Source organism: Natator depressus, chromosome 2 (assembly GCF_965152275.1).
Source record: "Natator depressus isolate rNatDep1 chromosome 2, rNatDep2.hap1, whole genome shotgun sequence".
In the NCBI taxonomy this organism is placed as follows: Eukaryota; Metazoa; Chordata; order Testudines; family Cheloniidae; genus Natator; species Natator depressus.
In genome coordinates this window covers 242798325-242815747 of record NC_134235.1, presented here as the reverse complement: position 1 = coordinate 242815747, position 17423 = coordinate 242798325, and the positions used below count along the sequence as shown (strand labels likewise).

At 41.2% G+C, this 17423-nt stretch overlaps 1 protein-coding gene across 3 annotated transcripts in view; it reads right to left on the bottom strand.

Annotated features, from left to right (window-relative positions):
- ESYT2 (extended synaptotagmin 2) overlaps nt 1-16942 on the bottom strand; it is a 141655-nt gene extending 124713 nt beyond the window's left edge. For all 3 annotated transcript variants that reach the window (XM_074946264.1, XM_074946265.1, XM_074946266.1), the window contains exon 1: nt 16589-16942. In XM_074946264.1, the coding sequence (XP_074802365.1) occupies nt 16589-16942 (354 nt within the window). The remainder of the gene's footprint in view (nt 1-16588) is intronic.
- Nucleotides 16943-17423: the final 481 nt, after the last annotated feature.

The window sequence follows — 17423 nt, the reverse complement described above, 5'->3', positions numbered from 1 at the left end:
AGACCAAAGGTCCATCTAGCCCACCATCCTGTCTTCTGACAGTGGCCAATGCCAGGTGCTCCAGAGGGAATGAACAGAACAGGTAATCATCAAGTGATCCGTCCCCTGTCGTCCATTCCCAGCTTCTGGCAAACAGAGGCTAGGGACACCATCCTTGCCCATCCTGGCTAATAGCCATTGATGGACCTATTCTCCATGAACTTATCTAGTTCTTTTTTGAACCCTGTTATAGACTTGGCCTTCACAACATCCTCTGGCAAGGAGTTCCACAGGTTGATTGTGCGTTGTGTGAAAAAATACTTCCTTTTGTTGGTTTTAAATCTGCTGCCTATTAATTTCATTTGGTGACCCCTAATTCTTGTAATAAGGAGGAGTAAATAACACTTCCTTATTTACTTTCTCCACACCAGTCATGATTTTATAGATCTCTATCATATCCCCCCCCCCAATCATCTCTTTTCCAAGCTGAAAAGTTGCAGTCTTCTTAATCTCTCCTCATATGGCAGCCGTGCCATACCTATAATCATTTTTGTTGCCCTTTTCCGAAACTTTTCCAATTCCAAGATACCTTTTTTGAGATGGGGTGACCACATCTGCATGCAGTATTCAAGATGTGGGCATACTATAGATTTATATAGAGGCAATATGATATTTTCTGTCTTATTATCTATCCCTATTTTTGACTGCCGCTGCACATTGAGCGGATGTTTTCAGAGAACTATTGACAATGACTCCAAGATCTCTTTCTTGAGTGATAACGGCCAGTTTTAGACTCCATCATTTTGTATGCATAGTTAGGATTATGTTTTCCAATGTGCATTACTCTGAATAGGTCAACATTCAACTTTGATTCCTGTTTTCTGAGTCAATAATTAGGAGGTCTTGAAATTGACATTCATCTCCACTCAGTAAGGGACTGCTTATTTTCTAACCATAACAAGCCCTTGGTTTGTTGCAATAAACAAGTGTTTGTTTTGTGACCAAGCCCCTGTTACATCGAATAGACGGATCAGGAAAACCATTCTTTTCCCTCAGTAAGTAATAAAACTGAAGCTTGGTCACAGAACAAACACTTGCTCCTTGTAACAAACCAAGGACTTGCTATGTTTAGAAAATAAGTAGTCATTTATACATTCTATAACACAATATGCTGAAGATTGTGGTCATGTCTGTACACCTCACACATTTATGGTGCTGAACTCACTACCTATATTTGCCATATCAGAAAATAAGTTTTTAACATACGAACGCCTCTCTTGCGTCTTATTCTTAGTATTTTAGAAACATAATACATAAAACACATTCAGGTTCCACAGACATACTGAGAAACATTGCTTCAGCCCAGACACATTACCTCATTACTATCTCTTCTCCTGGCTACTGGCTGAGAAGTTTTAAAAGTGTCTTCTGATGATCTTGCAAATAATCAACTCTGTTATGACTTCCAGAAAGCATTTGCTGATAGACGGCTGTTGATATTATAAGCTACAGCAATTTAAGAGTTCAGAGAGAATCTCTCAGTGACATAAAATCTTCATTTGGGACACCATGAAGTAAAAACACCTCAAGACCCTTACTAGGGGAAAAGGAAAGCCTACCATGACTGTTTCAAAAGCAGATGTTCCATTCCCTGCAAGACACCTCTTTCAGGTCTTTAAGGTCAGTACAGTACACCTCAAAATATGCCTAATGGTGGAAGTTTTGCCTATTTAGACTAAAAATACCTCTACAGAGAAGCCTCGTGACATCCCTCCCATATATTTAGTGTCATAAATGGACACTAGAAATGCTAAATACTGAAAACAAGATTACAGAATTGTATGTTTGTTAGAGAAACTAATCCAGTTTTCATCAAAACAAAGATCACTTGCATTTTCAGGCCTCAGCAAGTAACAGAAATCTTGACACACCTCCCTACAATGTTTTAGTCTGATGATCATTTAACAAACTAAACACCCCTACTAATCATAGTGGCTTTATTCATTTAGAAGCAAGCCCAGCCATGTATCTTCCAAAACAAGAATGGGACCATTCATTTAGAAGCTATCTTTCTATGGAGGAAAACCAACTAACTCAGGTTCAGTCACTATTAACCTGTTTATATATACACATTTGAATAAATATTATTTAAAACCACTGAACCAGTGTCAGACATAGGCCAGTCAACAACAGCTCATGATATAATCCAAAGAATAATTTGATACCATCATCTGGCAGACATTCATTTATGTGAAGTGGACATTTTGATATTGCTGAACTTTAATGTTTTACAATTAAATGAATTCTAGAGAAATATTGTTGCTTTCTTTTTCTTCTATCCAACAAATGGACATTTCACAATGCCATACTAAGGTAGGCATCATATCTACACAATGCATGTCAGACCTCTAATTCTGTACTAGCGCTGTTGGCTGGTCCAATTAAAAGAGGCACATAGAACATCTTTCCCCAATTCACATGCAAAAGAAAGTTTATAGGAAGCCAAGGCAGATTTCCACAAAGTATTAAGGAGATACACTAGGAAAGAATTTATCCCACTGAATTTATTACCTTTTATGGAGTTACATTTGGCTTGTTTTGAAGTCTGACTGATATATAATGAGAAAACGTCCTTCAACTCAAGCAAGTTGCCTACAACTTATTTGCCCCATTTCACTTCTTCCAGCGAAAATGGTAGAGGCAAAGAATTCAGAATTTAAAGCACTGCTCCATCTACAATTCCTTCCCATGTCTGTTTCACTACACAGCACCACTGTACCTTGAAGCTGTTTTTCTCAACTTGGAAATTTAAATGCTAGCAAAATAACAAAAGGGGTAGGGGTGGGGGGTGTCAGTGTCCACTATTGTACTTGCAAGTTCAGTTTTATCTGAAGTATTGTCACAGTGCTACTGGTAACAAAGGCTTACACCTGTTGGAGATTTAAAATAAAATATATAGTACTTTCTAGCTGCAGCAGATAGCTTGATAATAAATTGCTATTATCCAATGGAGAGACTGGAACGGAACTGAACTCTGGATTGCCAATTTATAGGAATGCTTTTGCAGTCCCTCATCTTTTACTCAGCAAAATTCTATTTCTTATTCTTCTAAAAATAGCTGCTAACCAACTGAATTGGGGAACAAATTCCCAAACCTCCGTATTGATTTTCTCAAGCTCAATTACTAAAAAAAAATTAGCAATCAATTGCTTAAATGAAACAGGAGAAAAGAGTGCCTCATGTATGAAGTGAAGAATATATAATAATGTTATTATTCTTTAATATGCTTCAGAGAGGTCATGTAAGATCAGGGTAGATTAATTTAAATCACCAATTTCAATCATAATTTAAATCAACAAGCAGGAAACCTTGATTTAAATAATTAACTTTCATCATATTTGGCCTTTGTACTTTTTAGTTAATTTCCTTAAGGTAGGTTGATTCTCATTAGTTGGTAACTTAAAACACGTTGATTTGCAACTAGAGATAGATTTTACACTAAATTGGGTGCTTCTTTTTGCTATCCAGGAAGGATACACTATATTTATACACATTTATTTAAGCAATTTATATAGCTTAACTTATATTTATTCAAATTCTTAAAATTTAAATGTTTTATTGTGTTAGAAAATGGTGAATGATTAATTTCTTATTTGGTAGATTATTTTTTACTTGTCATTTGTTAAGCTCAATTTGGATGGATAGTCAAATTCACTTAAAAATGTAAAAAAAACGTTTGGATTGCTTTTATTAAGTAAAACTCTTAATATACTGGATATAGATAAGGTTTATCAAAAAGTTTATCAAAACATGTTAAGCATTAAAACTTAAAAAGAAAAGGGGTACTTGTGGCACCTGAGCGACTAACAAATTTATTAGAGCATAAGCTTTCGTGAGCTGCAGCTCACTTCATTGGATGCATACAGTGGAATGGAACCGATGAAGTGAGCTGTAGCTCACGAAAGCTTTTGCTCCAATAAAGTAGTTAAGTCTCTAAGGTGCCACAAGTACTCCTTTTCTTTTCATGGATACAGACTAACAGGGCTGCTACTCTGAAACCTGTCATTAAAACTTAAGTAACATTTATTAAACACGAGGTATTTTCTTTACTTAGTTAATTGAACTGTTTCTGGTCACCATGTGTTCAAAATTTTAGAACTAGTAGACCTCATGCTCTCACACCTAGCTTTTATTAACAGATTGGAAGCAGAAAAAACAGGCTTTCCTGCTTTTTCAACTCCCAATTCGTTTCTTAACGTCCAATGAACTAGTCAATAATCTGAACTAGTTGAATAAACTGTAATGAAGAAAATATTCTCTCTGTCCCTGCAGAAGGGGCTACTGCTATCAAAAGTAATTTAACAAACTTTGGTTCCAGGTGTTTGGCCTGACTTTGTTTAAAAGTTGGCAGCAAACATGTACTACTTGTTTTTTGTATTTTAATAGATAAGTTTAGGCCTTAACTTAATTTTAAAATAAACCTGTATTTAAACACAATATCCAAATTAAATTTTAAAAATCCATTTTTTAATTTTTTTTAAATAGTCAATTTTTATCCACCCTTTGAAAGACAGGATACAAATTTGAAATGACACAGAAATTTCAGAACAGACTACATTTTCAATGATGCTTAGATACAAAAGAGTACCAGTTGAAGGGCTTTATTTCCTCAAGTTTTCCTGTGTTATTTTATATCTAGAATGTTAGACATACAGATGTACTACAGCTACTGAATCAGCATCTGCAATTAAACAGTAATCAACTAAAAATTTACTCAGCTCCTTCAATTTTGACAAAGAACTAAAGTGAACTCCTATCAGTTAAGGGCCCAGCTGATTAAGGCAGTAATAGAAAAGAAGCCCCTTGACTTTAATGAACAGTAGCAGTTTTGATAGGATAATTTTATATTAACATGGTATCAACTTTGCACAAATTACGTAGTTTCTAGAAAAAGGGCAAAACAGAAACCAAAGAAGATGAATTATTTTTAGAGTTTATTTAAACGTTTATTTTAAAGGAGAGATTGTCAAGGGTAGTCAGAGGCTTGGATGGATGCTGCTCTCCGTTTTAGTTATATTGTAACTCAAAGTAAAAAAATCACCAAGTAGTGTCCCTTATAGCACATATGGTTCAATGATACACAGATCCACATGTACACAATACTACGTTATAGCTCCTGGTTGTCTGTGACATTTAAATGGGGGTGTTGTCTTTCAAGTTAAAGTATATAAAAGGGAAAAACACTGGGTGAGGATTATTATATGAGAGGTGAGTAACATATTGTAAATATCTCAACATACATCATTCAATAATTAATTAAACAAGGCTTATTAAACAAAGAATTCCTTTAGCAGCATGTAAAAGAAAATCTGGTGCTTTAAATATATCTGTTAGTACAATACAGAACAAAGCAGATCTTTAGACATCAGAACAAAAAGGGGGTTAGCATACATTTGTTCAGAAAGCAGATACATATATTGTGAACTAAAGAGGAAATGCTCATGTTCAGAGAAGAAAAAAATTCCCTTCTTCACATAATAGGTTCCTACAGCTGTTATAAATAATGTCAGTCTGCTTGAAGTTTGGGGGCAGAATTAGACCTGTTCGCCACCAGCAGGCATGGAGAGCATCTCTTGCCACTCCCTATGAGCCTGCCAGTTGAGACAGCTTCCACAACCACAGTAAATTCATTTGACTACAGGGATACAATAGTAAAATATTTTATATTTAACATTTTGTCCACAGCAGGATGTGGCAAGAATTCTTGAAAAGTTTTTGGATACCAATTTGTATCCCTGTTTGACCACAGACCCAAACCATCTTGAGCAAAGGATCTGTAGATCTTATCACTTAAAGAAAGGAAATTCCGATAAGTATGGATACATTATTAGTCTTAGTACTGAGATATGCAGATATGATGAGATTTTAACAAGTGAAAGAATTTGTGTGTGATAAAGTAAAACGTGGATGTGACGAGAACCTTCCTTCAAATCCAAGTATGAGAAGTACCACCTATGCTGAAGTCTGCTAACTTGGACATAAGCATTTCCATCTTGAACGGCTGTTTCTTCAGGAAACTATTCTGTTTCAGATTGAGTACTGCTCCACTTCTTTAGATCTTTGACACTAAAAACAAGATGGATTATAACCCTTAACATGCTCCCTGGGCAGTGTGTGACTCCTATATTTGGGGAGGCTGGGCATGAGCACCAGAAGCTCCCTAGAAGGGGTGCGGGTGCCCAGACTGTGGCCCCATCCCCTGCTTCACCCCAAGACTGCTCTTGCTTGGCCTTCTACACCCGAGGCCCTGCCCCTGCTCCACCCCCACTCCATCCCAAGCCCCCTCACTCACTGCTCGCACCTCTTCGCCAAGGCCCCTCCCACCCCTCATGGAACTTTGAGCAAGTACAAAAACTGGGGGGAGGGCATTTGCTGCTCTCAGACACCCCTAATTGCCACCTCCTGCTTACCAGAACGCTCCGAAGGGCTCTGGGCCAGGTGGAGGTGGCAGGGGATACTCCTGTCCTGGCCATTGCAGTTGGTATTGCTCAACCATCTGGCTTAACTGGCACCTGCCTCCAAGAGGAAGGCGGGGTGGGGGGGACCTTGGTGGAAGAGGTGGAGTGGGGTCGGGATGAAGTGGAGCAAAGGCAGGACATTGGGGGAAGAGTAGGATGCAGGAGCAGGGCCCTGGGGCGGAGCATGGACAGGGCTATGGCTCAAGTTCCCTTTCGGAGGCGACACTCCAAAGGCAGCAGGCCAGCGGCGCACCTCCAAAGGGAGGTGTACCATAGCCTGTTTGGGGAGGCTGAGCCTCCCCTGGCCTCTTATACCCACCACCCGTAACGTGCTCTCTTGGTACAGGACTGGTTCAATCACTCCCATCGGAAACATGTTTTACAGTTTCCTTCATGCACCAAAAAAAGGAGTATTTGTGGCACCCTGGAGACTAACAAATTTATTAGAGCATAAGCTTTCGTGAGCTACAGCTCACTTCATCGGATGCATTCAGTGGAAAATATAGTGGGGAGATTTTATATACACAGAGAACATGAAACAATGGGTGTTACCATACAGACTGTAACAAGAGTGATCAGGAAAGGTGAGCTATTATCAGCAGGAGACCGGGGGTGTAGGAGACGGGGACCTTTTGTAGTGATAATCAAGGTGGGCCATTTCCAGCAGTTTACAAGAACAGTAGGAGGGGAAATAAACAAGGGGCCACAAGTACTCTTTTTCTTTTTACGGATACAGACTAACATGGCTGCTACTCTGAAACCTGTCTTCATGCACCAGTGTTTCTTTGGGTTGTTTTAAATTGGAAGTGGGATGAATCTGCATCTTGACAGAAATTTATCTGCTTTTTCTTTTAAAGACAGACACTTAGTGGACAAAGGGAAAACAGCAGATATATTCAGAATTAAATGAAGCATTTGGTGCTATGTCTTACAAAATCTTAATTCAAATAGACTTCAGTAGGAACATTCACATGGACTGACAACTGGCTGAAGAAATGTAAACAAAGGTTATGAAAACAATAGTCTAATGAAATATTGCAGAGATGTGCATTCGGTCCTACCTTAGTTAATAACTTCATTAAGAAATATTAAATGTATGATGTAAACTCTATCAATAATCTGATTAAGATTTATGTTTTATTAGAAAGATATTTGATCAAATTATTTCTATTAATATAAAAAGAGGCTGTCTTTGAACTAACGGAAACATAAGCCATGCTGCTACATGATAAGGACAGCCAAATGACAACATAATACTCATCACGTGATAGTTATTTTCAGCCAGAGTAAAACTACACTCACATTTCTGGTAACAACTTCATGGCACATCATTCTAGACTGCTTCAGCTAACTGTGAACCTCTAACCCATTTTTCAAATCTTTGTTTAACTGTGGATGAGAATTTCAGTCATAGCAGCATATAGTGGAAAAAACTTAATGCACTGACTCATTGTGGGGGAACGCTATTCTTCCAAATTCTTCTAAAGGTCATTTACGTGAGAAGGGTTCTACTAGATAAACTATGTTTTAACAGTTTGCTGCACAGAATTTTAATACTATATTTTTTGGCTGATAGGCACATATACATTTTTTTTTTTTAAATTAGCCCCAGTACCTCCCACAAGTGATCTCTCCAAAATAAGCAGCCATCATTTATTCAATGTCTTCACTAGTGCATTTAAAGAACTAAGTAAATATTAAAAAATGTTACGCAAATTAAGTTTGTCATCTTTTATAGGCCAGTTTTTATAATAGAAAGCTAAATTTAAAGATGGCTTGTGAACAGCCTAATTTTCAATGTTTTCTGAATTTTTTTTGCAATGAAGTAGGTTAACAGGTCATCTGAAATGATGGAACACAAGAGACTGGATGGGCAGATTTGACAGCATAAAATTACAAGTTTAATTGTAAAGTTAACAGATCCCCTTCATACTCACAAACTGACATCTCAATGGGGCATTTGCTCACTCCATTCCAATAGTTTCTCTTCTTCACTAGGAAATTGTCATGCATGAAATATCTTTTCAAACACTATAGGCAGAGCTGGTAGCACCTAATAACAATGCCTGCCGCTTCCCACTATAGGGTCCTCTTTTCACTTGCTTATAACTTTGCCAAACAAATTATTTGGGCTGAAGACATGCCAGGTGTGTGCCTTAGGCTAAATATTTTGGAAAACTTCTTCAGCCAGACCAGTTCAGCCATTCTGGAGAACAAAAGTAGGCCAAAAAAAAAAAAAACTTACTTTACCCTCTGTTAAAACATTTGGGCAACCTCTTCTTTGACAGGCTCTAACATCCTCATCCTTTAGAACACACCTACCACATCGGGGCCCCTCAGGCGAGTTCACACAAAACAGATGTGGGGAGAGAGAAGGAAGGAGAACCTTCCTCACAACTTTTAGCCCAGTGGTTAGGGTACTCACCTGGGATGTGGGAGACCCTGATTCATGTCCCCCTTCTCCCTTGTGAGAAGAGATTATTTTTAAAAACAGGAATCTGCCACCTCTCAAATGAGTGCCCTAGCCATTGGGCTATGGCATATTCTGATGTGGGACTCCCTCAGTCTCTCCCATTGAAGCAGTTCCACTATTGATAAATAATTAAAGAATCATTGGACCCGAGAGAGAGCGTGCGCACAAGCATGAGAATGACTCTATAGCAGCGGTTCTCAACCAGCAGTCCGTGGACGCAGCCCAATTACCACAAAGCTGCAGCCCAGCATGGCGGGGGTCTGGGGTCGACACGGCCGGCTGGCCCCCCGGCATCAGGGGCCCGGGGCTTCCGTCTGTCCCCGCAGTGTCCGGGGCTGCCACTTGACCCAGCAAGCTCCGGGGCTTCCAGCCGGTCCCCGGCGGGTCTGGGGCCGCCACCTGGCCCAGCAAGCTCCGGGGCTTCCAGCCAGCCCCAGGGGGTCCGGGGCTGCCACCTGGCCCAGCAAGCTCCGGGGCTTCCAGCCGGCCAGTCCAACAAACTTTGGGCTCCTGGTTGGCCCCCACAAGCTCTGGGGGCCGAGGCAGCCGCGTGTCAGAGGTCCAGGGCGGGCAGCTGGCCGGCCCCACACAGCGGGAGTCTGGCCTGCCGCTGCTCTGCCACCCATTCTCTGCGGCCCAGGTAACACAGTATGAGCCAAATAAGTTGAAAACCACTGCTCTATAACCTGGTGGTTAGAGATTTTGAGAGACCCAGTTCGCCTGCTCCAGTGGCTTAAAAAAAAAAAAAAAAATGTATTTATCCACAGTGCAACAGTTTCAACAGGAGAAACTGAGGGAGCCCCACATCAGAATATCCCATAGCCCAACAGTTACAGCACTCTCACCTGAAAGGCAGCAAAACACCATGTTCAAATCTCTTCTCCTCATCAGGTTGAGGGCAGGGACTTGAACTGGGGTCTCCCACCTTCTAGGTGAGTACCCTAACCACTGGAATAAAAGTTATGAGGGATATATCCTCCTCCTCCCCAGGCTTCTTGCAAAAATATCTTTGACTTCTAACTCCAAAGTGAGTTTACAGCTGAGATTCCCCAGCAGAGATAGGTGCTTAAATCCAGGCTGCAGCCTATCTCCCTGAGGCTTTGGCTAGACTAGCCCTTTTGTTGGCAATTTTGTGTGTCAGTCAGGGGGAGAAAAAAAATACCCCCTGACCAATATAAGTTTCACTGACAAAAGCGCCAGTGTGGACAGCACAACGTCAGCGGGCGTGGTTTAATTATGCCAGCAGGAGAGCTCTCTTCCACCGGCACAGAGCAGCTACACAGGAGACCTTACAGCGGTGCAGCTGCAGCGGTACAGTTGTAATGCTATAAGGCCCGTAGTGTAGACATAGCCTTAAAAGGGCAGGTCTAGCATGTACCCCTCTTGTTCGCATTGCCCAATGACTAGCTTAAGAAGCTCCTCGCCTCGCATGCTGCCTTTATGAATTGTAGTCTAAGGCTCCCATCTCTCCCCATTCATTGTATAGGAACCCAGGCAGTTAACTCAGACTTCGTGGATTGCAGTATGTTTCTGTGATTTTCTATGCACCTAAAAGTTAGGTGTTGTGATGCAGATGTCATGATGCCTAAGTATCTTCATGAATTGAGGCCTAAAATAAGAAAGGAAGCAAACAATGGGTGAGATATTATTTAGCACTGGCTTCAATATACCTTTGTTACATTGCTTCTTTAAACAACTACACTCAAGCTGAACTAGAGCTTTATTAAAGCTACTGCAGGTAAAATTTATTGTGTGGCTTCTCTCCTGTTTAAAAATGTAATACAAGCTGGAATTTAGCTCAAAAGTCAGCTCTGAAGGGGGTGGGGGGGGGGACCAAAATATGTTGGCTAGAAGAGAACAAGTTAACTCTTAATTCTCTATTAATTCCCTTAACTTGCTACTCTGTTCTTGCTACTCTTTCATACTTCCCACATGTAAACTTGATGTCTAGACAATTGTCTGCAATACTAGTCATACAAACTGATTAGCTGTAGCTAATTATTAGGCCAACCATAACTTTGTAGGCAAGTTCAATTTAATATGGTCACATTTTATACTTAGGTCTGACCAAAGAAACATACCATGACATTTATGACTCAGCCTCCAACTTTGAGTATTAGCAGTTTAGAATAAGAAGTCTCCTAGACCTGCTATACCTTGGATAACAGCAACATCAAGCACCGCTCTGTTTTCTGTCTTTTTATGTTGCTGGGTATAGGAAAATTTAACTGAAGTCTCTTTATACTCTGAAAAGTGACAAAAGTGACAAAAATGGCACTGTGGGGTTCCATTTTTGTGTTTAACTTGTGTACGAGATTCATTGCATTCATAAGTAGAAAAGTGGTTTGTCTGAGCTGCCAGCCTTAAAAGTGAACCTAAGATTCAGCTGCTAAGTTTGGTTCTTTTTAGTTCACATTTCATCACCAGTCAAAGATTCTGCAAAACAAATTCACGCAGGTTGCATCTCTGTCACCTCAGTCTTCAAATTCTATACTCTATAGACATAAACCAGGGCAGAATTTGACCCAGTAACTCAAAATTGAGCTATTTTTCCTTTTTGACATACTGGGTCTGTAGTGCTAATAGGAGTAAAGTAAAATTGTCTAATTTGTCAGAAATCCATCATCTTCTCTGTAGAATCATATTGAAGTGTTTGACAAAAACCCCAAGATATTATGTACATTTTATTCAAAAAAAAATGAAGGCTAAACACCTGTACACACCAAGAAAGTTTATGAAAATATGTGCTTTATATTTTCAGGTAGACATGCTCAGTTTATTCTTCAGCAGCATGATCCCTCACCTCCTCTTGCAAGCAGCTAATGTTTATTGTTCATATATCAATATTTAAGATCAAACAGATATTTAAATATACATTCTGTGAAGTCAAGCCACACACTTTGCATCACTTCACCAATGCTTTACTGAATATAAACTAAACAAATTTTCTAAATACATTATAGCTACACTCATTAGTTTAGGAACATCCTTGTAAAACTAACACATGTTGATAATTACATATTAGTGTCCTTTCCCTTTAACTGTTGTGGTGGCATAGTCTGATAGTAAGGCAACACTAAGTGCAGTCTCACTGAATCCTAAAAGCATCACTTTTGGCTTATTTATGCAAGAAAGCTGCATCAGTTTATTTTAACCTAATTTACTTAAACAGATGCAATCCAAACCCACTGTGTAGATACTTATTTTGGTTTATACCAGGTCTTTAATTTTAATTAGATGAGGACACTGTTTACGGTAAACAACAATAAGCCATTCTTAAACAGAAATAAACACACAACTCCAGTTAAACTGTAAACTCTCATGTAGACAAAGACAGATTGCAAAACAGTTTCAGAAATTTGCAGTTAAGCTTTGCACATGTCATTATCTTTCCTACAAAGATCCAAAACATTTAAGCTTCAAAATCATTTCAAGTTGATCAGTTGGAAACACCGATAAAGTATTTGCGACTTAAATGTTTTCATGCTGAAATGGTTAATAATGCTAAAATTTCTTCATGTGCTTTTCTGCTGACTGCTACCAGAGACTGCATGGCTGCAATGCCTCTCTTCCCAGGCCACAGATGCTATTAATTTGGGAAAAATTTCTTAGATAAAGTCATCCTGTTTCACTACTACGTCCTGAAGAAAGCAGCAAAGTTTCACTCATCCACAAAATTCAGCCAAATGCCTGCATACGTGTCCCTAATGAAATCAGGGAGATAGTCACCTTAAAAAAAAGATGAAACTTGGAATCACGTAAGGGTTTTTTTTGTTTGCTTGTTTGGTTTTTGTAGGATGGTAGAAGGTAAAGGTTTTACTTCTAAGAGTCTGAAATCCTGTCAACCTGTTTGACAGTACAAAGCCAAGTGGGACATTGGTCTTTTAAAACAAACTGGAGGAAAGTCCCACTTTCCATCTCTAAAGTGAAATTCTTCAACTGCTGCTTTTCTTTGTATTGAAGTTTGTAAACCCTTTCACAATGCTGGGTAAGAAGTGTTGCCCTTGCTTGTAAGAGCACTTTGAGGCCCAATCCTACTCCTATTTAAAACCAGCAGCAGAACTAGTGACTTGGAAACAGTCACTTTATATGTGAATCACTGCCAACTTCCCAATAAAAACACATACCAAAGCTTTACCTTGATTTTAGTGTGTTTATTACTGTAGTGGAGCCTACTCTTTTTAAAGAAGTTATTCTATACTCCATTTCAGATTGTGTTCACAATGAGAATGCTGATGCACAAAAAAGTCATGCAAAACAATGAAAAAACATGGTGCCCAAATATCGAAGGACAATAAAAAATAGTATCAAAGAGTTTCTTTTAACAGTGTACATTTTTATTTAAAAATGGATCAGGGCTGCTTTGTCAAGTTATGCAACTCCTGATAATGTTCAATGAACTTATTTTTGTGTATTTAAAAAAAATGTATTCTCACTGCCTGACCACCTGGTTACAGAAACAAAGTGAACTTTTACAATCACAATATAGTATTAGTTGACCTTATCTAGAAAAGGTTTATTTCAACAGAAGAGTAGCATTACTTTCAAATCACAGTTGACACAGCAGTTAATATCCTTGGCATACAACTGGAACTGCTTGCTTAAATTAACACAAAAAACTGTTACATTCCCTCAACACATAGTGCTAAAGCAGTATTCTTACTCAAGATTTAAATTTTAATTTTGCAGTGGTGTATACTAAAAATAGAACAAATGGAACTAAAGAAGTGATTCAGATGTAGAATTATAAGTTATTTTTAATAGAAAGCATATTCTATGCTCTCCCTGACTCTCATTTTCTGTCCCATAATAGTAGTAACCCTCAAATATTAAGAAAACATCCTCTCTCATTATTCCAGTGACCTGCAGACAGTGCAATGCCCTGCAGTACCTGATTCTGATTGAGTAGCAACTCCCTTGGATAGTTATACTGCAATGGATTCAGTGTCTTGTCCAAGTGTCCTCATTTTGGAATAGCAGCTGCAATCAATGACCCTCAAAAGGTAAGTCTGTAAAGTGCAGAAAGAGATGAGGGAAAGAAAATCTTCTGGGATACATTACTTGAGGTAGGAAAAGACAGAATAAGAACTCCCATAAAGCTCATTTTTATTGACTGTGGCAGCAAGTGCTTTTGTCCATTTAAGGAACAGCTCTGACTTTAAAAATGTGGTCACTGAACTCTCAGCAGGCCTTCTGTCTTCATAGATAAAATGTATCATAATTACATCTATCCAGAATACAGAACACTAAAAGGTGAAAGAGGACCAAGATTTTTTACATTCAGGCCAGCCATCTGATTAGACAAATGCAGGTTTACTATTAAATATACTTCCCAAGGAAAAGGTCATGTTGGAAATATCTCTCAGATAGGAAAGCTGCTTTCTCACTGCACTGTAACATACTATGGAGAAGCTAACCAATAGGAGCATGCTATGCAGTAACTACTTGTATTAGCACTAGGAAAATTTGAGCACCATATAGGTATTCTTTCAGCTGGTCTTGCTGTCAAAGCTCCCTGAAGTAGATATTCATGTACTGCATTAATACAGACTGAAAGTCTTGGGTAATCAATCACTACAAAAGATAAGGGCTAAAAACAAGCCATTGATTTGCAATTAGGATGAAGAGTTCTATTTGATAATGAAAATTTTTATTTGAGAAAAAAATACTGCATTAAATCTAACAGTGTTCCTAATTCTATTTTTTCCAACATTAGCTGAGCTTCTGATGTCCACTAGAATTTCATCTCTCCAACAGCCTACAAAGTATAGTTTCAAACCTCTAAAGGACAGACATTATGTAGGCACACTTCCAAAGCTTTAGGTCTTTGGTCTACACACACAGGGAAATAAATGCCATTTTCTCTAATGCCTATACAAACCACGTCATAATGCAAAAACTGAAATACAAAACATTAATCTTGGCTACAGAGGACTTACTGTCCGTATGTAATGCATCTTCCTATGCAGAATCTAGATATCAAATTAGATTATGGAGATGAACCAGCCATGCTATAAAGTTAAATTAACCAAGCTTCCAAATGCACACACCCCAACTTCAAAATCAGTCTACTGCTACCATTTAATCCTAAACTAGACTGTATAAAAAGTTTGGGGCAAGTCACACAGTTACAGTTATGGAGATTTAAAAATGTCCAACACTTGCCACCCTCCCCTCTCACTAGTCTTTTCTGAAACACCTACAAAATTCACTTCTACTGGAGTGTTTAACAAGTAGAAAGGTCTTTTACTAATTCTAAACAGATCAGATAGCAATTAGATTATTTAAAGATTTGATCAAGTGAAAGCAAAAAACACTACACATGTATATTTTAAGCTTATCCTCACACAACACTTGATTCACTCATTGCAATGTATGCATGGCTCAAACGTGCATGTCTGAGACAGGGATGGAGAGAAGAGTAGTTATCAGAGGAATCACACAGAAGTAGATTTAATGTTTCCAGCCCAGAGGTGTGATGTGGAGACTGTGAAGACAGAAGTTAGGTGCAGAGAAGGTGTCCAGGAAGGAATGGGATCTATCTTTGAGAGACTTGGAAGGTTCCTTGACATTGTTGTGTGGCTTGAAGGTAGTCTAAGCAATTCTTAAAATAATTAAGATTTAAAGGAATTACTAGACACAAACCTTAGTCAACCTAAGGTTTGAAAGAATGTTAACTTCTGATAACAGCTATAGTTCTCAAAGTGCTCAAAAGGCTGCAAATTCCAAATTAAAGCTTCACTTACAAAAACACTAAAAGATCTTTTTTAAATAAATCAGTAAACACACTAAGGTCACCCAAACAGCCTTAGGTCAGTCCTCATGGCACGACTCTGAGAACAGAGCCAGAAACAGAACCTCATCCAGTATTCAAGGTTCATTAAGAATCACTGGTAAAACTAAGCTGTGGGGGTGGTGTTGAAGTTTCATACTCTGTTTTTTAGGAAACGTACACTTACACGATTTGTCTGAAACATGAGATTTATACTTTAAAGATTGTTTATTTCCTCTGAGCTAATGTAAGAGGCTAAGATGCCTACACCAGTGTAGCCAGCTAAAACGCTGAGCTAAGTTTTTTCTTTGCGAGAAACCCCAGCCAGGAAAGGTTCAAACCCTACTCGTAAGTGTAAGTTACGAGTCAGAAGAAGGCAGTAACTGCTTCATGCTCAGCGCAGGTATTAACTGGATGGGGCATAAGTGTCCGAGAACTGACGCTAATAAAAAAGGTAGGCAGAGCAGGGGCTGCTCACACGGCACACTGGGTGGGTGAGTGGGGGCCAGACAGCGAGTAGGCGGCGAAGGGGAAGAGCCAAGAGGTGCTATCGCCCGGCCTGGGGATGTGAGAGAAGCAGCACCCCACCACCAGAAATGGGTGGAGTCGCGGATACCGGAGGAAGCGCTAGGGCAGGCACCCCAGGGGCGCTGGCAGGTGATGCATGGCTCTGGCTCCTCACGCAAAGAAGCCCCAAGGAGGTCGGACTCCCCAGCGAAGGTCCTAGCCTGGCTTGTCTCTCTTCCCCCGGGGAAGGTGCCAGATCCCAGCCCGGGGTGCATGTCACTGCCCCAGGCGGTCAGGTCCTGAGGCTGGCGACAGGCCCCGGCCCGGGGTGTCACTCACCCATGCAGGCAGCTCGGCCGAAGAGACGCTGAGCCGCACCACCCGCTCCTCGTCCTGCAGGAAGGCGAGGGCCCGACCCAGGCGGGAGCTCTTGCCGCCGCGGTGCCTGCGCAGCCAGAAGAGCCCGAGCAGGGCGATGAGGATCCAGCTGAAGCTCAGCCCCAGGTAGCCCAGCACGTACACGGGGAAGATCAGCGCGAAGCTCCGCGCGAACTGCGACACCAGCCCCGACACGTCGACGCTCAGCATCGGGGGAGGCTCCGGCACCGGCACCGGCTCCCCGGCCGCAGCCTTCCCCGCCGCGGCGGGGTCCGACCCTGCGCCGGGGGGCTGCTGGGCCCCGGACCCGCTCATGCTCTGCTGGCGGCGGCGGCGGCGGCTCCTCGGGCGCTGGCTCCGGGCGGGCAGTGGGCGGCGGCGCCTCGCATCCTGCGCTCAGCCCCGCTCGCAGTGCCACACACCAACGGCCGCCCGCCCGCTTCCGGGTGCCGAGCCGCGGCCCTGCCCGCCGAGGGAGGGGCGCAGCGCGCGGAGCTGCCCAACCGCGAACCCCGCCCCTGCCCCGCAGGAGCCGCCTTGTGTCGCCTCGCGCTCAGCCTGCTGCGTCAGTGGGCGCCGCGCTCCCGCTCAGGGAACCCGAGCGGCCCCCCCCCCCCGAGGCAGGCCCCGCCGCCGCGCCAAGCTCGTCCCCAGGGAGCCCCCGTGAACAGCAATACAAGCCCCCTCCCCACCCCCGCCCGAGGGACCCTTCGCGCCCTGCAGGGCCCCAGGACCAGGGCTGCCTCCCCTGGGTCTTCTGCACAGGGACCCCACCCTGGGCAACTAGGCGGGTGCA